General features: G+C 47.0%; 1 protein-coding gene across 1 annotated transcript in view; it reads right to left on the bottom strand.

The window, feature by feature from the left end:
* Positions 1-16,540, bottom strand: part of LOC142290339 (SH2 domain-containing protein 1B-like) — a 31,674-nt gene extending 15,134 nt beyond the window's left edge. Inside the window, exon 1 of the mRNA XM_075334299.1 lies at positions 16,372-16,540. Coding sequence (XP_075190414.1) covers positions 16,372-16,505 — 134 coding nt within the window. The 5' untranslated portion in view covers positions 16,506-16,540. The remainder of the gene's footprint in view (positions 1-16,371) is intronic.
* Positions 16,541-23,548: the final 7,008 nt, after the last annotated feature.

Genomic DNA, 23,548 nt, shown 5'->3' with positions numbered 1-23,548 from the left:
ATCTAGTGGTTACTAGATATGGGATATGGATACATGCTGCTTTTAGGTAGCCCTGATTTTCATTTGTAATATATGTACGTATTCACTATGATTTAGCCTGGATAGGTAATCTGATTAGGTAATCTCTGCACATTGAGTTGCCCCAGGTTTAATTATTATAAATCTAATACATTACCTTGCTGCTTTATTGTGGTTTATTGCTATCAAAATCTTACCCTGCTGCAGATTTGATCCAAAATATTTATTATCACATACTTGGATATTTAAAATTAAATTATAATTATGCTAAGCATATTATTGCTGCTATAGATTAAGTTGGTACCAACTGTATTATTGGAGTGTGCGGACTGTCCTTGTGGTCTATTTGACCCCTTGCTTAAATTTTACCTTTTCACATAACCTTTGTTGTATTATGGAATAAATGGTACATTTTATGAGATTTAATTGAGCACTTGTTTTTCTTGCTTGAAAATGTGGATATAGTCTATAGTTTGTGCTTTCCTAGCTATGCCAAATGGTCAGGATATAGAGACTCATCATGCAATTAAGCATTTTCTTTGCCTGAGGATTTTCCAATATTTAACTCTGTAGGTGCTTTCTTTTCTTCTCTAGGTCTCATTTATGATGACCCCAATAAGTTTGCAGCAATAATTTGCAGGTTGGTTTAGGGTAATCCTAAAGTGAAGAACTATTGCAATCAGTTGAGACTTTGAGCAGTGGAAACCTCCTAAAATGATCCAGTTGTCTGCAGTCAGTTTTGTCAGGACTTTCTAGTAGGACCAGAGACATGATGGCTTATAGTCCCTCCCCGTTGTCACTGGAAGAGGCAATGTCACTTGCTCTTCAAATTCTTTGTGACAGTAATATTTGCAAAACTGGAAAAATGTCATTTTGAAGTTCAACAGGTACTTTTTTTGGGGTATTTGGTTTCTTCATCGGGGTTTCATATGGACCCTGTTAAGGTACAGACCATGTTTGCAAATGTACAATGTACTAACCTTAAAGCTTTAGAGACATTTTTAGGCTTTGCTAATTAATGTCTAAAATTCATTAAGAATTTCTCAGCTATTGTTCAGCCTCTTACTGATATAACCAAGAAAGGTACTGAATTTTCCTCCTGGTCTAAAGAGGATATTGAGGACTTTGCTGCTTTCAAGACAGCCTGCTCCAGTCCTCAGTCAACCTGATCTTGATTTGCCTCTTGTGGTCGAGGTTAGTGCTTCTTTTGTAGGGATGGATATGGTTCTGCTTTTTTTTCTGAGAAATTCTCACAATTCGAGTCTAACTATGATTAGGGACGAGAGCTACAGGCAGTTAAGAAAGCATTTGAGGAATGGAGACATTGGTTAGAAGGAGCTAAATATAAGGTGACAGTCTTAACCGACCATCAAAAACTGCTGCATGTTGACACCACCAAATATCTAAACACAAGATAGGCTTCCTGGGCCCTTCTTTTTGCCCGATTTGACTTTTCTGGGACTTATCTCCCTTGATCTAAGAATGTGAAGGCAGCTGCCACTTTGTTACATAGCTTTGTTCCTGAGTTGAGGGATGAAAATCCAGTTAAGATTCTTAGTAAAGGGGTGGTGTTGGGTGCTCATGGGATTGATTTCAGGCTATAGCTTCTCTCCAATCCCCGAGTTTTCTCTTACCAAATGGGGTCCTGTATTGGCGTTGAACGCACTTGTCCATGGACACTGATGTACCTAATTCTGATGATAATACTGTAGTGTGGGTGGCTGGAGCAATATGGCTAAATTGGGTGCTCTTCAAATATTGGTTCCTCTTCAAATATTGGCTATGGCTAAGAGTCTAGCTACATTATTCATCTAGCATATTGTAAAATTACATGGAGTGACTAAAAACATTATTTCTAATAAGAAGGAGTCAGTTTATAGGTAGCTTTTGATGTACTTTTTGCTGCAGATTGGGTATCAAACTTTAATTCTCAGGTTATCATCTACAGACCAATGGACAGACAGAAAGGATGAAACAAAAGATAGAAGAAAATTTAATATTTTTTTTTCATCTAATCAGGAGGACCGAGTAGATTTTCTGCCCCTTGCTGAGTTCATTCTCAATAATCTCACCTCTACAATACCTTGACTTTTTTCAGCTGTTGGGGTTTTTATCCTGTTTTTTGGAAATATTTCCAGTTTGCAGTCCACTGTACCTGAGGAAGAAAGATTTTCTTCACGTTCGATTATTTATGGATCTAAGTAAGTCTTATGGTAACTTTTAACCGGACCAAGAGAACTGCGAACCACAGACGTAGGAGAGCTCCTTTCTTTAGGGTGGGAGAATTTGTTGATTATCCTCAAAACAATCTATGCATTAACCTCCTCACCCCCATGTGATTTTCAGGCTTTTTTTGCTCCCCTTCTTCCGAGAGCTGTAACTTTTTTATTTTTCCATCACTCTTGCCATATGAGGTTGTCAGGCTACCACTAGGTGGCGCTCGGACTTAGGTATGCAACTACTCCTGTGCACAAGAATTCAGAAGCCCACAAGTGGTAGCAAACACAGCGTAGGGATAGTCAAACTGAAAGGGTCAATGCCAGGATGTCATGGCTGTACCAGGGAGGAAACAAGCCAGAGTCAAGAAACAAAGCCCAAGTCAGATGCCAGGAGAACAAGTAAACATGGGGGAGCAGGTGGAGGGCACAGAGCAGGACTAGAATCCGGAGGACACGAAGGTACAGAGGGAAAGTCGGGCAGGACAGATGGAAGAGATAACAGGCAGGAGGGACAGAGATCAGGCAAGACAAGAGGGACGGAGGTCAGAGAGGGCAGGACAGACAGAGGTCAGGTCAGGCAGGAGGGACGAAGGTCAGGCAGGATGGTCAGAGGTCAGGACGAACGGTACCTGGTAGCAGGACATGAAACAGAATACTTCTCACAGGAGAGAGCACATAGCCAATATCACTGGCGGTGACCCGAAGGCAGCAGCACCAAGATATGGCGGCGTGACGTGTGACGCCCTGGCCTATCAGGTCGTCACAGGGTATTGTGCAATCTTCCCTTCTGCACAGTATCCACCCTCCTTGGTTACGGATCCTGGTCCTTTGGTGTTGCTAACAGCTTAGCCAGTCAAAATCCTAGGTACACTTTACACCGAACCCACCAGACAAACCATTTGGGGGGCCTGAAGGGAATAGGGCCACCCACTTGGGGGGTTGGTGAGGGGAGGTGAGAAGTGTCAAAAGTAGGCAGAAGTGAGGTGACTCTCGAGAGGAGAGGTCACAGGCAGGAGCTGGGCTCCTGGAGTTTACTAGGTGGCAGACATTGATCTGGGCCTGGTAGGAGCTGGAACCCCGGTCGCAGGGGATCGTGTCAAGGGGCACGGACTGCCGAGGAGGGCAGCCGGCAGCCTTGAGCCATCGCCGGGCAGGGGCCAGGGCACGACGGGGTACGTGGACCCCAGGCCGGGAAATAGCTTCACGCGTCCCGGTAATTTACCCGACGGGGATGAAGACTTCATGATTCATCCCCAACCCACTCCAAAATCGAGGTACTAGCGCACCGATGGGATAGGACTTTCCCGATACAGTCCAAAGAAATCCTACTCGTGAACCCTGAGAGCAAGCTCACTCCGTTAGCCATACGGCTGAGCGGGACCCGAAACGTTTCAAGCTCTAGGGTCCAATTAGTAAGAAGGTGTGACGGAAAAAGGCCACAGGCTAACATGAACAACAAGGGCACGGATCCCAGCGTGCTCCCTCCAAGCTGCAGTGGTGCTCAGAATTCTGGTTTACAAGCTGTCGGTGTCATTATTCCTGGACTGAGTGAGTACATTGAAAAAGCCCCTTTTTCCACTGCCCAATGGCACCCCAAACGCCATTCTCTCCCAACGGGCCCCGGGGCACAAACCCCCTACCCATGGAGGGGTTAAACATCCTGCTGCTACACCATCGCCAACCGGGCTCCCCCCTATAGCAGCGGTGGTTTCTCACATTACTACACACCGTGGGTGGCGTCACGAACATTCAATCCCCCTGTAAATATTCATCCCCCCCTTGATTCTGAGTGGCCGCGTGACCCCCGGGTCCGGAGACCTCTCGAGCCACAGCGGATCCGGATCCGAGCGGCTCGGCCGCTGGCACGGGGGCGGCACAGACGCTTGGAATGAGGCCAGAGCAAACAGGCCCCTTCTGGAGGCAGGATACATGCACCGCCTCAGGAATTGCAGAGCTATGCATGATGAGCATGTATATAAGATCCAATATCCTGCCTTTTTATTGCTACCTGAGGATGGGGGAGGATGTACCCCTGTAACGCGTAGTGGCATATTAATCCTTAATAAATCTTCATCAATAATCTTATCACTACCTTCTTCTGAGCAGCGCGGCCGTTACCGTGGTATTTTTTTTTTTTTTGCTCACCACTAAATTCTCTCCCTCTGGGAGCTCACGGGGCTGCTGCAGCCAGATCAGGATCCTGCGATCCATTTGATGTGTATGCAAGGGGCTGGTGAATCACTGCTACCGGGATCACGGGACCATCCGTCTCGGAGGAAGAGCTGCTGTCAGACGCCGGTCTGGCGGCTTCACACTACACGTGGAAGTTCCGATCATGTGAGCAGATTCCTGTGGGTCATAGAGGACGGGATCCCCGCTGATGAGGAGCGGTGAACCAGGATTCCCCCTTCAGCATCATACAGTGTTGTACCTGCTGTACAACACTATCAGGTGAGTGTGTATCTCACACCACTTAAATCTTGTGCTTGTAAGGTTCCACACAGGAGCGCCCTCTCCTTTTTCATTTCATTAGAGCTATGCATGAATCATGACAGAGGGCTTGTTTTTGTGGGACAAGTAGTACTTTTAAATGAAACAATAAGTTTTACCATATAGTGATCTAGAAAATAGCAAAAAAATCTAAGTCCGGAAAAATTGCAAAAAAAGTGTGATTGCATGATTGTTTTTGGGATATTTTATTTACCGTGTTCACTATATTGTAAAACTGATCGGTGTGATGCCTCAGGTCAGTACGAGTTTATAGATACCAAACATATATAGGTTTACTTTTATCTAAGGGGTTAAAAAGAAGTTTGTTCAAAAAAGTGGCACACTTTTTGTGCCATTTTCTGCAACCCGTAGCGTTCTCATTTTTCGGGTTCTGGGGCTCTGTGACAGCTTATTTTTTTGTATCTTAAGCTGATGTTTCTAGTGGTACCATTTTTGCGCAGATGCTACGTTTTGATCGCCTGTTATTGCATCTTGCGCAAAAGTTGCGACTACCAAAAAACTTAATTTTGGTGTTTGGATTTTTTTTGTCGCAATGCCGTTTACTGATCAGATTAATTGATTTTATATCTTGATAGATTGAGCATTTCTTAATGCGGCAATACCAAATGTGTGTATATTTTTTCTTTTTTAACACTTTCATTTTCAATGGGGTGAATGGGGGGCAATTTGAACTTTTAGTTTTTTTTCTTCATTTATTTTACTAGTCCCCCTAGGGGGCTATAAGGATCAGCAGTTTGATTGTTCATTCATTTCTCTTGATTAGAGCTGTACAGTTCAGACCAGGAGAAATACTCATCTTCTGTTACAGTCAGCATGCTGCTACCTGTAAAATGAAGGGAGTGATGATAGCGACAGGAGTAGGGTTCAGCGGTCCTGGACTGTAAAAGACTGGATCCGCGCGGTTTCAACGTTGCCCGAGTGGTGGACCTGGGCCCGGAATTCCGGGTGATTGATCCAGATCCGGCACTCGGATCCGGCACTCGAGAAAATATAAAAATAAAGGAGAAATAAAGAAAATAAGAATGAAGCAAGAGCTTCATACTTACCCAGGCTCCTGCCAGCTGTACGCTGCTCCTGCTGCCTTCCTGTGCCTCTGATTTCCTATGTAAGGCTTTCCCCGCCCACTGGCCGGCCTGCCATCTGTGATTGATACAGTCAGATGCGCCCCCAGCCTTTGTGACAACGTCTGACTGCTTCTGCTTACAGACACTGTCTGTGGGTCATCACTGGTGCGGCTCATTCTGGGCCTTCCAGTGCATGATTCATGCACTGGGAGGAGCAGGCTGAGCAGAGGGGGAAACATCGCCGGCGCGGCTCATCCTGGGCCTCCCAGTGCACAATTCATGCACCAGGAGGTGCACGCTGAGCAGAAGAGGAAGCATCATTGGCGCAGCTCATCCTGGGCCTCCCAGTGCATGATTTATGCACCGGAAGGCGCAGACTGAACAGAGGAGGAAGCATCGCTTGCACGGATCATCCTGGGCCTCTCGATGCACGATTCATGTGTGCCGCCCCTGCAACAGTCGGACTGCTTGGATCCGGGGGTTTTGCTGTGGCCCAAGGGTCCCCAGACCCAGGGCTCAGTGGCCACTTACATGAAAAGGGGGGATATTTACAAGGAGAGTTCGTGACACCACCTGCGGGTTGCGGTAAAGGGGAGTACCGCCGCTGCTGGATGGAGGACTGGGGCAGATGGTATGGAGCAGCTGAATGGCAGGTCCCTCCGCAGGTAGGGAGGCCCCGGTGCTCGGGTGAAGTGGGTGGGATGGCAGGCTGGGTACAGGGGCAGGGTTGTACTCACTGTTGGATTCACAGTATCTGTAACGTCCGGGTGGTGGAACCTCTGGGCCGTACACCGGTTTTCCTTGAGGAGGCAGCCAGGCAGGTCACCCCGCCAGAGGGTCTGGGTGCACAGTAGCCGAAGCACTGGTGGTAGTCAGACAGTCCATAGGGGAGCAGGAAAGGTGGATGGAGTTCTGGACGGTGGTCCGGGTGACGAGGCTCAGAGTCCGAGGCCAGGTGGTAAGATCAGGCGGGATCCGAGACTTGCTGAGCGATGGAACGGGTCACCAAGCGGAGCCAGGGACTGGAGACTGGCGGAGCTGCAGAGGTGGTGGCACATCCGCCGAAGTCACCGTCAGGGTACGGGAATGAGCGTGGTTCGGAGCGGCTGGCGTGGCAGGACAGGCTCTACGAGACAGGACAGGGTTAATGCAGGCAAGGTACAAGACAAAGCAATAGGGGACCTGAACACTAGCTTACTAAACACGTAGAACAGGCCCCGCCCACCAGGAAAGTGATTCTTAATATACCCTGTGCCTGTCTATGTAATTTCCTGTTTCTCGGTGCTGGCCCTTTAAGAGAGGGTCAATGACCGCGCGCGCGCCCTAATGCGCATGCGCGAGGCCCGGGTGCCAGAAGCCAGAGGAGGGAGCGGTGAGGAGGAAGCAGGAGAGCCGGGCTGAGGCAGAGATGCCGACGGGCGCCGGGAGCGGGGACCGGGCTGCCTGGGGACCGCAGGCAATGGGACAGGAAGGCTATGGAGCGGGGGACCGGGAAGCCTGGCACGGGAGCGGGTAAGCAAGGCAGAGGGACCGGGAAGCATGGCAGGAGAGCCGGGGAGCCTAGCAGGGGAGCCGGAGAGCGTGACAGTACCCCCTCCCCGACGCCCCCCTCCCCGCAAGCGGGACAGGAAGGCACGAATCAGAGGAGTGCTCACATTCTCCTGGGGCTCCCAGGACCTATCCTCGGGACCATACCCCGCCCAGTCCACCAGGAAATACTGCCGACCTCGTACGGTCTTCATGGCCACGATATCCCTTACCGCATAGATGTCATCGTCAGCGATGGGAGGAGGAGCAGTACCGGCATCAGCGGAGAAGGAACCAAGGACAACAGGCTTGAGCAAGGAGACATGGAAAGAGTTGGGTATCCGCATCGTGGCCGGGAGCTGCAGCTTGTAGGAGACTGCATTGATCTTGCTGATGACTTTAAACGGCCCAATGTAACGAGGACCCAACTTGTAGGATGGCAACTTCAATCTGACATACTTGGATGCAAGCCAGACCAGATCACCAGGGGAGAAACACGGGGGATCCAGGCGCCTTTTGTCCGCATGTTGGACCAGAGCATCTGCTGCGGGGACATCGGAAGCCGAGGATACTGGCAATGGAACAGAAGGCTGAAGTCCATAAACGACTCGGAATGGAGAGCTGGAGGTGGACTCGCTGATGTGATGGTTGTGGGAGAACTCAGCCCAAGGAAGAAGCGTGGACCAGTCATCGTGATGGGCATTAACGTAGTGGCGCAGGAAGGAGGTCAGGATTTGATTGACCCGCTCCACTTGCCCATTCGACTGAGGATGGTAGGCCGAAGAAAAGTCCAGAGATACTTCCAGATGTTTGCAGAGGGCCCTCCAGAAGCGCGAGGTAAACTGAGTTCCTCTGTCGGACACAATGTGTGCGGGAAAGCCATGCAATCGGAATATATGTTGGATGAAGGAGTCAGCTAGCTCCTGGGCAGAGGGCAGCCCAGCCATGGGAATGAAGTGAGCCATTTTGGAGAAACGGTCCACCACAACCCATATGACTGTGTGTCCAGAGGATAAAGGTAAGTCCGTAATGAAGTCCATTGCGATATGTTGCCACGGAACAGAAGGAATGGGCAGAGGCAGGAGACGTCCATATGGTAGGTGCTTGGGTGTCTTGTTCCGGGCACAGGACGGACAGGCCGAGACGAAGGTTGAGACGTCTTTACGGAGGGACGGCCACCAGTAGTGACGGACAATCGTGCTCCAAGTCTTCTTCTGACCAGCATGACCGGCGATCTTCGAGGCATGGCCCCAGTGCAGGACTCTCTGTCTGTCCGTATCTGGGACATAGGTTTGCCCAGGGGGTATCTGAGTTACCGTGACAGGATTCACCGGCATGATGTTGCTGGGGTTGATGATGGGCTGGAATGTCTCCTCCTCCGACTCCACGGCCACTAAGGACCTGGACAAAGCGTCTGCCCGCACGTTTTTGTCCGCAGGCCGAAAATGGAGTTGGAAATCAAATCGGGCAAAAAACAAGGACCAGCGGGCTTGTCGTGGGTTCAGTCTTTGGGCTGACCGCAGGTACTCCAGATTCTTGTGATCCGTGTATATGATTACAGGGTATACTGCGCCCTCCAAGAGGTAGCGCCATTCTTCCAAGGCTAGCTTCACGGCCAGTAGCTCCCGATCCCCGATGGTGTAATTGCGTTCGGGTGCTGAGAAGCTCTTGGAGAAGAATCCACAAGTGACCAGCTTGCCGGAGGGGGAGTTCTGCATCAACACTGCTCCGGCTCCTGAGGAGGAGGCATCCACCTCCAAGGTGAACTGTCTGTTCAATTCAGAGCGAAGGAGCACCGGGGAGGAAGCAAACGCCTGTTTCAAGGAGCAGAACGCGGCATCGGCCGCCGGGGGCCAGTCCTTAGGATTAGCTCCTTTCTTAGTCAAGGCAGAGAGAGGCGCAGTCAAGGCGCAGAAATGCGGGATGAATTGCCGATAATAGTTCGCAAAGCCGAGAAAGCGTTGGATAGCCTTCAGTCCGGAAGGAGGAGGCCAGTTGATGATGGCAGACACTTTCTCTGGGTCCATCTGCAGGCCAGTGTCCGAGATTACATAACCCAGGAAGGGAAGAGATGACTTTTCAAAGATGCATTTCTCGTACTTGGCGTACAGACGGTTCTCTCTAAGCCTCTGGAGAACTAGCTGCACGTTCTCTCTGTGGGTCTGTAGGTCCGGAGAGAAGACCAGGATGTCATCCAGATATACCACGACACAAACATAGAGGAGATCTCTGAACACGTTGTTCACCAGTTCTTGGAAGACTGCCGGAGCATTACACAGACCAAAGGGCATGACACAATACTCATAGTGCCCATCCCGAGTGTTGAAGGCGGTTTTCCATTCGTCTCCAGAGCGAATGCGAACCAGGTTATAGGCCCCACGAAGGTCCAACTTGGTGAAGACCCGGGCTCCTCGGAGCCGATCGAATAGTTCGGGGATAAGCGGCAGAGGGTATTTGTTCTTTACGGTGATCTGGTTTAAACCCCGGTTGTCGATGCAAGGGCGCAGATCACCCTCCTTTTTCTTGACGAAGAAAAACCCTGCTCCGGCAGGGGATGAGGACCTCCGAATGAACCCCTTTGCCAGGCTCTCGGTAATATAGGCAGACATAGCTCGTGTCTCCGCAGGGGACAAGGGGTATATTCTTCCTCTAGGAGGCGTGGTTCCTGGCAGTAAATCGATGGCGCAGTCGTAGGGACGATGAGGCGGTAGTACCTCTGACTCCTTTTTATCAAAAACGTCCGAGAAGGACCAGTAGGCAGAAGGCAGTCCTGGTAGAGACTCTGGAAGCGGAGGGCGTCGAACGGGCTGGATGGTTTTCAGACATCTCTCGTGGCACGAGGAGCCCCATCGGGTGATTTCACCTGTACTCCAGCTGACCGACGGTTCGTGTGTCCGTAACCATGGGAGTCCCAGCAGGATCTGATGAGACATACGCGGGAGGACGTAGAAGGTGATCTTCTCGGTGTGCAGAGCACCGATTCGTACTTCCACAGGCTTGGTGATCAGTGAGACGGTGTCAGAGAGGGGTCTCCCATCTACAGAGGCGATCACCAGCGGTTTCTCTAGTGGGAGGACAGGCACCTGGTACTTATCCACCGTGGCCTGCTGGATGAAGTTGCCTGCTGCTCCGGAATCAAGATACGCCTCTGCCGTGAACCGGGTCTCTTCTGTGGTAACTTGAATAGTCCAGGTAACGGAGTCTGAGAGTGTCCCAGCACCTAGGGTGGCCTCTCCTACCAGGCCTAGGCTTTGGAGTTTCCCGGCTTCTCGGGACAAGAGCGTAGCAGGTGTGTGCCAGCTCCGCAGTAGAAGCAGAGACCTTTTGCTAGTCGTTCTGCTCTGCGTTGCTCAGACTGCCTCAGGCGGTCAATCTGCATGGGCTCGTAGGTAGAAGCGCCAGGTGACGCCGACTGGGGAGCGATGGGCTTCAGTGGTGGGGAGGCGTGCCGCATCGGACGCCTCTCGCGGGACACCTCTTTGGATCGTTCATGGAAACGAAGATCCACTCGAGTCGCTAGAGCAATCAGGGCATCCAAGGAGGACGGCACGTCCCGACCCGCCAGTTCATCTTTAATCCGACCCGAGAGTCCCTCCCAGAAGGCGGCGGTTAGGGCCTCATTGTTCCAGCCGAGTTACAAGGCCAAGGTGCGAAACCGAATGGCGTATTGGCCCACCGTCAGAGTCCCCTGACGTAGCCGGAGGAGGAATGAGGCAGACGCGGAGGCGCGTCCGGGCTCGTCAAAGGTGGTACGAAATGCCTGCAGGAACTCCTGGATGTTGGTAGTTACCGGATCCTCCTTCTCCCACAAGGGGTTCATCCAGGCCAGTGCCTCTCCTTCCAGATGGGACATCATGAAGGCGACCTTGGCTTGGTCAGATGCGAAAAGGTGCGGCAGCTGCGTGAAATGGAGGGAGCACTGATTAATGAATCCCCTGCAGGTCTTGGGATCACCGGCGTACCGGGGTGGTGAGGCCAAACGGAGTTTGGAAGCATCCGAGGAGACTGCCACGGGAGCTGCGGTCGTGCAGTGGGAACCCGAGATGCCACAGGCGTGACCGCTGCTTGTAGCGCGTTCAGACGGGCATCCACAGAAGTCATGAAGTTCAGCATGCGGGTCTGGGTCTCGCGCTGTCATGTGAGTTCCTGCTGCAGGGCCGCTAGTGCTTCGGCGGGATCCATGGCCTGTTCTAGCTGTAACGTCCGGGTGGTGGAACCTCTGGGCCGTACACCGGTTTCCCTTGAGGAGGCAGCCAGGCAGGTCACCCCGCCAGAGGGTCTGGGTGCACGGTAGCCGAAGCACTGGTGGTAGTCAGACAGTCCGTAGGGGAGCAGGAAAGGTGGATGGAGTTCTGGACGGTGGTCCGGGTGACGAGGCTCAGAGTCCGAGGCCAGGTGGTAAGATCAGGCGGGATCCGAGACTTGCTGAGCGATGGAACGGGTCACCAAGCGGAGCCAGGGACTGGAGACTGGCGGAGCTGCAGAGGTGGTGGCACATCCGCCGAAGTCACCGTCAGGGTACGGGAATGAGCGTGGTTCGGAGCGGCTGGCGTGGCAGGACAGGCTCTACGAGACAGGACAGGGTTAATGCAGGCAAGGTACAAGACAAAGCAATAGGGGACCTGAACACTAGCTTACTAAACACGTAGAACAGGCCCCGCCCACCAGGAAAGTGATTCTTAATATACCCTGTACCTGTCTATGTAATTTCCTGTTTCTCGGTGCTGGCCCTTTAAGAGAGGGTCAATGACCGCGCGCGCGCCCTAATGCGCATGCGCGAGGCCCGGGTGCCAGAAGCCAGAGGAGGGAGCGGTGAGGAGGAAGCAGGAGAGCCGGGCTGAGGCAGAGATGCCGACGGGCGCCGGGAGCGGGGACCGGGCTGCCTGGGGACCGCAGGCAATGGGACAGGAAGGCTATGGAGCGGGGGACCGGGAAGCCTGGCACGGGAGCGGGTAAGCAAGGCAGAGGGACCGGGAAGCATGGCAGGAGAGCCGGGGAGCCTAGCAGGGGAGCCGGAGAGCGTGACAGTATCGCAGAACAAAAGAGGCACAGACGCTGCTGAACCAAGTCTCTGTGAGTTACTGCAGCTCTTAGGGAACACGTCCAGGTCCCATGCCCCAGGTGTCATTAGTGATCCAGTGCCTTCCTCCATGCACAGTGTTTCTACCTGGAGTCTCTATAGTCTGGAACTATCAGGAATGGTTCTTCTGTTATTAGGCGAAGTCCTTGCCCTTGGGAGCTGGCACGCGGGACCTTTGTGGATTGTCTGTATGGGAAACCACGTACCCCTCAGTGTGCTGTCGCCCCAACCTCTGGGCTCATGAGGAAGGTCCCTGAAGGCCCCCTTCCACCGCAGATCAGTTATTGGGTCGCATAGAGCTTCTCCCCAATCTAGGGTCCTGGCACCCTGTCGTGCTCGGTACCAGTCAGTCATTGTTGCTAGCTGAGGCTGGTTACCATCTCCTCTGGCCCTGGGTCACTCCTTGCGACCCAACACGAGTCACTTCAGGGAACTCCAACTCCCTCCAGCTCCTCACACTTCAGGAGCTCTGTCTGCACTCACTCTAAGCTCTGCTCTCCACTTCCACCCTCCCACCTGTCTGCCTGACAGTCATGTTGTGAGGTGCATGTTGGTATTTGTAGTGCAGATGGTATGACACCTGTATCTGGGTTCCTGGAACCATGGGGGGTGGGCTCTGCATCATGAAAGGAGAGGATGCAGTTCCCTGTGACACCCTGATATAGTCAGGGGCGTCACACATGCACTGGGAGGAGCAGGCAGAGCAGAGGGGGAAACACTGCCGGCACGGCTCATCCTGGGCCTTTGGTGCATGATTCATACACTGGGAGGAGCAGACTGAGCAGAGGGGGGAACACTGCCGGCGCGGCTCATCCTTGGCCTCCCGGTGCATGATTCATGCACCGGGAAGCCCAGGCTGAAAAGAAGAGGAAACATCCCCAGCGCGGCTCATCCTGAGTGGCATGCTTCATGAAGCAGGCCGCACAGGCTGTGCAGAGCAGGATACATCACGGGCTGCAGTTTGAACACACCTCCATCACGTGACAAATTACATCATACATGGAAGGAGCCCATACATTCTAGCATCTACCTTTACTTAGATCCACGTAGCTCCGAAAGTAAATGCGCGACCCGGAAGCAGCTTGCTGCCATGACACAGAGCATGGGTGAGTACACCGCATGTGCTCCTGCCCCCTATCCTTTCCACCAACATTTTTAATCCCTGGATTCTGGTCCCCATAGTCTTATATGGGTACCAGATTCCGGATTGGATCTGTTTTTTTTTTAAGAAAATGAGCAGGGGCCCGCCGGTCCCGTTTTTTTGCGAGTCCGAGCAGCTCTAGATAGGAGTCATTACATTACCCTGTGCTACCATGGTGACCATCTGCTCCCCGTATTTCTCCTGGTCTGACTTATATTGGGACTGGAGTCTGACCAGACATCCAGAATCAATTGCGGGCCGGATCTAATATTTTTTTCTTAAGTCTGGTTAGTCCCGACGATCCCGGATGTCTTTAAGTTCGCCCATCACTAGTCACAGGATTAAGTATTTTAATTACCTTATACAGACCAACAAATTTAGGAGCAAATTCCTTAGATGGTACTTTAACCCCTTCATGCCCGAGGATGTTCTGGTGATGCTGCGGTGATCCAGCAGCGATCCTTGCACATGTCTGCTGATTTGTACAGCACATGTGTGCCTCGCAGGTGCAGGTGGATCCGCAATCCACCCATGCCTGTTAACCCCTTTGATTGCCTTGTCAAAATGTGACAGCTTGATTAAAAGCACCAAAGTGGGTAACGCGCAGTTTCCCGCTGCCATCAGAAGCCCCGTGACGTGATCACGGGGAGCCGATAGTTGCCATGGTAGCACAGGATCATGTGATGACTCTTGTCAGTATAAAGACTCACTTCCTGTTACAGGTGGCAGAGTGCTGCCTGTAACAGAAGACGAGTATTTCTCCTGGTCTGAGCTATGCAGTTCTCATCAAGAGAAACGAATGAGTGATCAGACTGCTGATCCTTATAGCCCCCTAGAGGGACTAGTAAAATAAAAAAAGTTAAAAAAAATACCGTTTTAAAAAAACTTATCAAAAATGCAAAGCCTAAAAGTTCAAATCACCCCCTATTCGCCACATTGAAGAGTAAAGGGTTAAAAACATACCAATTGTGCGTATTTTTTTATCACTGAGTTCATAACTGCTCGATCTATCAAAATATAAAATCAATTAATCTAATTGGTAAACGGTGTAGCGGCTAAAAGTTCCAAACCTCAAAATTACGTTTCCTGGTTATTGCAAATTTTGCGCAAAATGCAATAACAAGCAATCAAAACGTAGCATCTGCAAAAAAAGGTACCATTAAAATTACCAGCTTGTAAAAAACAAGCTGTTACTGAGCCCCAGATCCCAAAAAATGAGAACCCTATGGTTTGTAACCTATTCATGTTTAATGTCTACAAACTCGTACCGGCTTGAGGCATCACACCAACACATCAGTTTTATCACATAGTGAACACAGCGAATAAAATATCCCAAAAAACATCATGCAATCACACTTTTTTTTGCCATTTTCCAGTACACTATATTCTAAAACTTATAATTTCATTCAAAAGTACAGCTCATACCACAAAAGCCAAAACCTCATATGGCAAGATTGATGAAAAAATAAAAAAGTTATGGCTCTCAGAAGAAGGGGAACAAAAAAAACAAACTGAAAAACAGAAAATCGCCCAAGGGTGAATGGGTTAATGATAGATTTTACCCACAAAATTATTTTCTGTAATTGAGAATTTTTAAACCAGTATGTTCTATTTTTAAACCAATATGTTAATTTTGATGGCTCTGCTCTTACATAGTCTGGTATTTTCTATGGTGATAGGTGGATGCGAAACCTGGACAAATGAAGAAGCTAGACATAAGAAGAATAAACGTCTTTGGAATGTGGTACTGGAGAAGGATGTTATCAATACCATAGATGGCAAACAAATCAATTTTGGAACAATTCAAGGCATACATGTCACTTGAGCTAAGGCTCATCAAGCTACGACTTGCCTAGTTTGGACACATCATACGAAGAGAGCAATTACTGGAGAGGGACATCATGATTGGAAGAATATAAGAAACAAGCCTACTAAGCAACCCAATACTATCAAGATAATGGCGGAGAAGACCCTGGTGGACATATCTAGACTTGCACAACATCCATCTTCCTACAGAGATCTTCATCCATCAAGTCGCCATGGTTCGAGATTGACGCGAAGGCCACAAAAAAAAATAAATGTTCTTTTAACGTGTTTGGGTCTGAAAGTCTTGTTTTCAGTATTGGTCATATAGGAATATTGCTCCAGTGCTTTCCATTTTTACACAATCGAAACATTTTTACTAATTGTAGATCCTGAACTCCAATAGTAATAATAAAATTAAAATAAAAATAATAAAGAAACAATTAAGGAAATGTATTAAAATTGATAAAAAAATAAAAAGTATAAATAATAAAGTTTTACTGTAGTTCTTTGGATAAACTTCCAAAGTGTCTAAAAACAACAATGCAAAACTGTCAGTAATACAAAGCACTGTGTGACACTTATTCTTGTTAAAAGACAGATATTTAAAGGACTGCTAAAAGTCAGGGACAATTGGGAAACCTTCTAGAAGTCTGGGACAATCGGGAAGCGTTCTAGAAGTCAGGGACAATTGGGAAGCCTTCTAGACGTCTGGGACAATCGGGAAGCGTTCTAGAAGTCTGGGACAATTGGGAAGCGTTCTAGAAGTCAGGGACAATTGGGAAGCCTTCTAGAAGTCAGGGACAATTGGGAAGCCTTCTAGAAGTCTGGGACAATTGGGAAGCCTTCATTCACAGCTTGCCTTTTACTGATGTATGGCCAGCCTAGCAAACATATCAATAAATTATCTAATCAGTGGTTATTGAATTACTATATGAACGTTGTCCTGTTTTATGCCTGTTAGTACATTATTGCAAGAAATATTGTGACAAGTCAAAATATACTTACAAGATACAAAGGCAAAGGGCTCCTGGAACTGATTCGCTATCCCTCAGCAAATAACATCCTTTCTTTCCTTTTCGGAGGAGAAGATTTTCACAGGTTTTAAGACTTATATTTCCATGATAGCACGGCAGATCCATATTGAAATGGTCGGAGTAATAGAATTGTACAGAAAACCTAGTTTACTGTCTGGGCAACATGTATGATGAAGCTATGTATATCACAAAATAGTTATTTATGTAGTGTAACTTAGCGCAGGAAGTGATAGGTGTGAGTGGCTAGACTCGAGAGTGACCACATATAGAGGCAACATAAAGCAAACAACCCATCTTTGCAGAATAGAAAATCCAATATTCCCTTAAAGGTGGTAGTATATCATCAGAAATTCATCTATTTGTACATTAAGTTTTATATGAAATATTTATAAAACATTTGGTATTTAGTTTTCTAATTTCCTGTGATTTTCTTTATTGATCTCTTATTGATCTGACCTAAATGGGCCTTATTGACCTGTCAACTGTAATGTAGGTGCAATAAAATGTATATTATAGTAAACAATGGCATTTTTTTTCTTTTATTTTATTTATTTCTATATATGGAAAAGCCCGCAGTAGACATTAATTTGGCAGTAATTGAGGCAGCGATACTGACGCTGCTTTGATTCCCGACATATCACTTTTTGAGCAGTATGTAAGCTGGAGCAGAAAAGACAAATGTGGTGCTAAACTGCTAGTCTCTGCAGGAATATGAGCCATAATGCAGACAATTTGCAGCAGAATTAGAACCCACTAAGAACCTCTCTAAGGACAATGAGGATTTATTTACAGTATGGGTATAAAATATCTACATCTTGTATCCGCCTCATATTTTCTAACTCTGTGCGTGACATAAATGCATTCCCAGCTACACCCCTACCTATCATAATGTATTCTTGAATCAACTCTTTCACATTGTGTTCATCAACTTCCGGACCAAAAATTAACTGTTGTATCATATAAGCATGTATTATTATGCATGATAGATAATAACAAGGATCCCACAGCAAGATTTAAGTGTTATTTCAGACACTAACAATTAGTGTTACACATACCAAGTCTTCCAAAAGTCCTTCAGGGTCAATTTTGTGGCTGCCTCAGTCACGTCAAAATGTTTTACATTTTCTTGATGTGTATCTGAAAGGGAACTTGTTATCAGATTCATGTTACCTCAGGAGAGGACATCATGATGCAGTCTGTGCAGCCACACAGGGACCCAAGAGGACAGGGGGCCCATTCCCACCTCCAAAGCAGGTGTAATTGTGCATTATAATGAGGTTCTTTACATTTAATGACCCATTAACTTATCTCGCCCAGGGGCCCTTTTCCATCCGCCTCTGCCAGTATGTTACCTAAACCATGGGCAGCAGGAATTAATACTGGCTGTGGGACTGTGATGCCCCTGCGGGGTCTTGAGGGATTCACTTACTTCTTCCAAAGACAATACTAAGGACCAGGGGGCATACACTGCGAGTGGAAGAAAAGCGATTCCGGTAGCTAAATAGGAAAGGGTTCTTTACAGTTAGAGCAGTTAGACTGTGTAATGCCCTACCACAAGAGGTAGCAATGGTAGATACTATAACAGCTTTTAAAAAGGGCTGGATGATTTCCTCAGTACACACATCATTGTCGGCTATAAGTGACTTAGGGACAAAATGTAGAATTGGTGGAGGAAGGTTGAACTAGATGGATCTAGGTCTTTTTTAAACCTATGTAACTAGGCCAGTTTGGGTTGTCACAGTGGCCTGGCCCGGCTCCGTGATCCCGCGGTGTCAACCAAATGATGGGGAGGTGGATGATCGTGATGAAGGGAGCTCTTGTCTTTCGTGATGCCTCCTGTGGTATGCAGCCAGGAGGGAAGCCGCCATTGCGCAAGGTCTCTCTCTGCTGGTGCGGATGGTAATGCAGCTCAGATGTTGCAGCTCTCCACAGGCAGAGCTAGGCGCCAGGGAGGATGTTGGGAGTAGTTGTCCACCCCAGTGTGGGAAGCGCGGGACACAGGAAGGATCAGACGACACAGCGATTGCAGTTTAAGGTGTTTACTCACTGAATTGCTACTGCCGTTGGTCTACCCTAACCCCATCTCAGTGAGAGGGCAACTGGCTTATGTGTGATTGCGGATGTTGTGAACCGACACCGACCTCCTCCTTACCCAGGATGAGTACCGCACCTCTGGTGAGATGCAGTACCCTGTGGTGACTGAAGCCTCAGGGGCGCCACAATGCAGCCAGGTAAAATGGAATCTGCATTACTGCCATGAACATATGAATAAAGAGAAATTTAGCTATTGAATTGATCAATGCAATAGAGCCCCAACACTACGCCAAAGTATTTCTCTACGTTGGGGTCCCTAGCTAGTGTGTGTCCTCTCATGCAGTTGAAAAACTTAACGTGTTGGGAAGCTGAGACCCAGGCTATATATGCATATAATGTGGCGTGGCAATAGGTGTGGTGGGGCCGGGTTCACAAACGAAAGAGTACAAATCAATTAAGAAATAACGTCTGGAACACCAATTTTGAGTCTGAACTGGGTGCAAAAACCTAAAAAATCTACACTATATAGAGAGAAAGTATGCACACCAGTGAGGAATAAGGGGAATATATGAAAAGCAGAAACTGCTGTGTGAATACTGCTATGAAAAATCCAATAGCTATATGTAAGAATGAAAATATGAAGTCCACATTATACGCATATATAGCCTGGGTCTCAGCTTCCCATACACGGTAAGTTTTTTAACTGCATGAGAGGACACACACTAGCTAGGGACCCCAACGTAGAGAAATACTTTGGCGTAGTGTTGGGGCTCTATTGCATTGATCAATTCAATAGCTAAATTTCTCTTTATTCATATGTTCATGGCAGTAATGCAGATTCCATTTTCATATTTTCATTCTTACATATAGCTATTGGATTTTTCATGTCAGTATTCACACAGCAGTTTCTGCTTCTCATATATTCCCCTTACATAGTCACTGGTGTGCATACCTTCTCTCTATATAGTGTAGATTTTTTAGGTTTTTGCACCCAGGTCAGACTCAGAATTGGTGTTCCAGACGTAATTGATTTGTAGTCTTTCGTTTGTGAACCCGGCCCCACCACACCTATTGCCAGTCCAAATTATACGCATATATAGCCTGGGTCTGAGCTTCCTAACATGGTAAGTTTTTTAACTGCATGAGAGGACACACACTAGCTAGGGACCCCAACGTAGAGAAATACTTTGGCGTAGTGTTGGGGCTCTATTGCATTGATCAATTCAATAGCTAAATTTCTCTTTATTCATATGTTCATGGCAGTAATGCAGGTTCCATTTTCATATTTTCATTCTTACATATAGCTATTGGATTTTTCATGTCAGTATTCACACAGCAGTTTCTGCTTTTCATATATTCCCCTTACATAGTCACTGGTGTGCATACCTTCTCTCCATATAATGTAGATTTTTTAGGTTTTTGCACCTAGTTCAGACTCGAACAGAATTGGTGTTCCAGGCGTTATTTATTAATTATTTTGAAAGCTGGCTGAAAAAAACAGCAAGGCTGATAAGTTACTCAGGGACCATGAGTGGTTGCGCAGCTTGAATTTGATGACAGGTTTCCGTTAAGAAATTTTTTGATGATGAAATGATGGAACGATGGCCCTCGCTCTACAGAGCAAGTTAAGGGATCAGACAGACTTAACGGGTAAACCAAAAAGGGTGTTTATCGATTAGGGTAACCAACGTGAGCTGCCGAGCGGCTGTGGAATAGGGAAACAGGGAACAAATGGTAAAAGAGAAAACGCCAAGTATCGTCTTGTATAGTTTAGTTGACGTAGACAGGTCAGGTTGCCACAGCTAGTACAATAAGCAATAAAAGTTCAGTTAGCAATACGACAGTGTGCACATATACAAAATTAACAAATCCTACTCTATCCACTACCTGGCTGGCCTCCTCTAAAGGGACCGTGCGGATACCGCACTCACACTATGGATGCCTATACTGGTTCCCTCACCGCCGTACCCGGGTACTCACACATGGTTCCATCCGCAGGACTGGTCCGCTCTGGGGTTTGGCAGTACAGAGGTGCTCTCTTCACAGTAGAAGGGCGATGCAGTACTCTTTTCCCAACCACGCTGGACAGCTGGGCTAATGTGGCAAGGAGATCTGGCAGGCTGGGATCCAACTCTCCTATCAATACATTTCTCAGCACATCCTGGAATCAATGCTCAGTCAGTTCCTGTTTCTCTTCAATCCCAGACTCCGATCAGACCAAGTCAGCTCAGGTAGCAGGGGGGAAGTCTGAGCCAAACCATTATGCCCTGCATATGAGCCAGACTCTTATAGCTGTAGTGCAAAACAACACAGAAAGGCAGTGAAGCAACATCCTTAGTAGGGGCTGCACTCCCCTACAATGACATGTCAGTCCATGTAGACTTCTGAAGGAGAATGGCATTAGGAGGATGAATTATTTGTAGGGGAATAGTATACACATATACTGCACCTGATAGTGGGCACAGGAGATGTACCACAAATCCATGTGGGAGAATGGCTGCAATCAGACTGGACTGGGATCAGGATAACTTCAATCAGGGCTCCTCTTCTTTTGGCTAGCAATGTAATGGCTAGAAATTCTCTAGCAGGAATCCTTCGAATATGGATGTACTGTCCTATATATTCCAAAGTTGATTCCAGGCAGCACTTTGGTGCTGATGTCTATGGATGGTTTCCCATATATGAATATTTAGAAAAAAAAAACGACACTCTTATTATCCTGCTGTGTGAATTTAACCCCTTCACGGCCGGCCGATTTTTGCTTTCCATTTTTTTTTTTTCGCCATACTTCTGAGAGACATAATTTATTTTTCAGTCAATATGGTCATGTGAGGGCGGAACAAGGTGTACTTTTAAATGAAACCATAAGTTTTACCATATAGTGTACTGGAAAATTCCAAATGCAGAAAAATTGCAAAAAAAGTGCGATAGCACTATTGCTTTTGAGATATTTTATTCACTGTGTTCACTATATGGTAAAACTGATGTGTGGGTGTGATGCCTCAGGTAAGTGCGAGTTCGTAGACACCAAACATGTATAGGTTTACTTTTCTATAAGGGGTTAAAAAAATCGGACGTTTGTCCGAAAAAAGTGGCGCATGTTTTACGCCATATTCCGTGACCCGTAGCGTTCTCATTTTTTGGGATATATGGCTCAGTGATGGCTTACGTTTTTGCGTCTCAAGCTGACGTTTTTAACGGTATCATTTTTACGCAGATGCTACGTTTTGATCGCCTGTTATTACATTTTGCCCAAAAGTTATGGCGACAAAAAAACATAATTTTGGCGTTTGGAATTTTTTAGCAGCTATGCTGTTTACTGATCAGATTAACTCATTTTATATTTTGATAGATCGGGCATTTCTGAACGCAGCGATACCAAATGTGTGTATATTTTTTATTTTTTTCACCCTTTAATTTTCAATGGGGCGAACGGGGGGTGATTTGAACTTTTAGGTTTGTTTTTTTTATTTTTTATTTTTTAAAACTTTTATTTTTACTTTTTTTTATTTTATTTTACTAGTCCCCCTAGAGGGCTACATGGATCAACAATCCAATCGCTCTGCCCTATCGGCGCTCACTTTCTGCTTCACTCGGCTCCGGGCCGAGTGAAACTGAAAGTAATTTATGGCAGGTACAGGAGTAATCACATGACCCTGTGCTACCATGACAGCCACCGGAAGTCACGTGATCACGTCACGTGACTTTCGGTATTGGGCGGCAAGTAAAAGTTTACCGCCGATGCCGTTATAATGGCGCTGTCACATATTGACAGCACCATTTAAGGAGTTAAACGGCACGAGCAGATAACGATTCTGCTCGTACCTAGCAGGCACACGTCTCAGCTGTGAAGATGCCGATCACGGCATGCTGCTGGCAGCAGACTGAGGCAGTAACATTATGACCGCTAGGATGTAATATTACTGCCCGCAGTCATTAAGGGGTTAATTTATTTTCTTTATGTACATATGTTAGTACAATTACAGCGATATCAGATTGATATTGTTTTTTTTTTAAGATTTGGCTTCTATCACGCTAAAAAACGCTTTTTTACAAATGAAAGGTTTTTTTGCATCACCATATTTTGAAGGCTATTGTTTTTTTTTATTTATCTGCCAAAAGAGTCATGTGAGGGCTTGTTTTTTGCGGAATGATTTGGAATTTTAATAGGTACTATTTTGGGCCATGTAACTTTTTTTGATCGCTTTCTATTCCACTTTTTGTGAGACAGAATCAAGAAGAAACAGCAATTCAGGAATTGTTTCTTTTATGCCGCTCACTGTACTGTAAAATATGATGGCAGCTTTGTTCTTCAAATCAATATGATTACAACGGTACCATTTTTGTTTGTATATGCTTTTTTTTTTTTTTTTTACATAAATATACATATTTATATGAATACATTTGTTTTTTATTTTTTTTGTTCTTTATTTTCTGATTTTTTCAAAATATTTTTAGAATTTTTTTATTACCTTTTTACTTATTTTACTTTTTTACTTAGTGGCAGAATGGGATGTTACCTTTTACTGTACTGATCACTAGTATCATGTATTGCAATGCACAATCATTGCAATACATTATACTGTTAGTGCAGTACTGACAGACGTATCTGTGATCATTCTCCTGACATGATCCCAACAGCTTTCTATAGGTTTTTTGACTCGGAGGTCACCATGGCAATGATCACCGATTGGAGAGGAGTAGGTGAGAGATCCCTCTCCTAGACCCCTAAATGCTGCAGTTGATATTGATTGGGGCATTTAAGGAGTTTAACAACCAGAGATGGCCAGGAACTGTCCCTGGCTATTAGAGCTCCTGGTCATGACTGGTTTAAGGTAAAATAATGTTCTTTCCACTTCTGGACGACTAACAGTGCTCACTAGAATCTGTGGTACCTAAATTCTTCCATAACTAATGCCATCAATATGTTTTGCAACAATAAGATTGCGAAGGTCTTGAGACAGCTCACTGGTTTTACACATTCTGAGATGTTTCTTCTGTGGCACCTTGGTAATGAGATAGCTTTTATAGGCCATCAGTTTAACCAGCTATTATTTTTCACTAAGTGGCAGGATTACTTTCTTATTACTGATAGATTTCAGCTGGTATCATGA

Source organism: Anomaloglossus baeobatrachus, chromosome 2, assembly GCF_048569485.1.
Source record: "Anomaloglossus baeobatrachus isolate aAnoBae1 chromosome 2, aAnoBae1.hap1, whole genome shotgun sequence".
In the NCBI taxonomy this organism is placed as follows: Eukaryota; Metazoa; Chordata; class Amphibia; order Anura; family Aromobatidae; genus Anomaloglossus; species Anomaloglossus baeobatrachus.
Note: the sequence above shows the minus strand (reverse complement) of the source record. Positions and strands in the feature narration are given on the sequence as shown.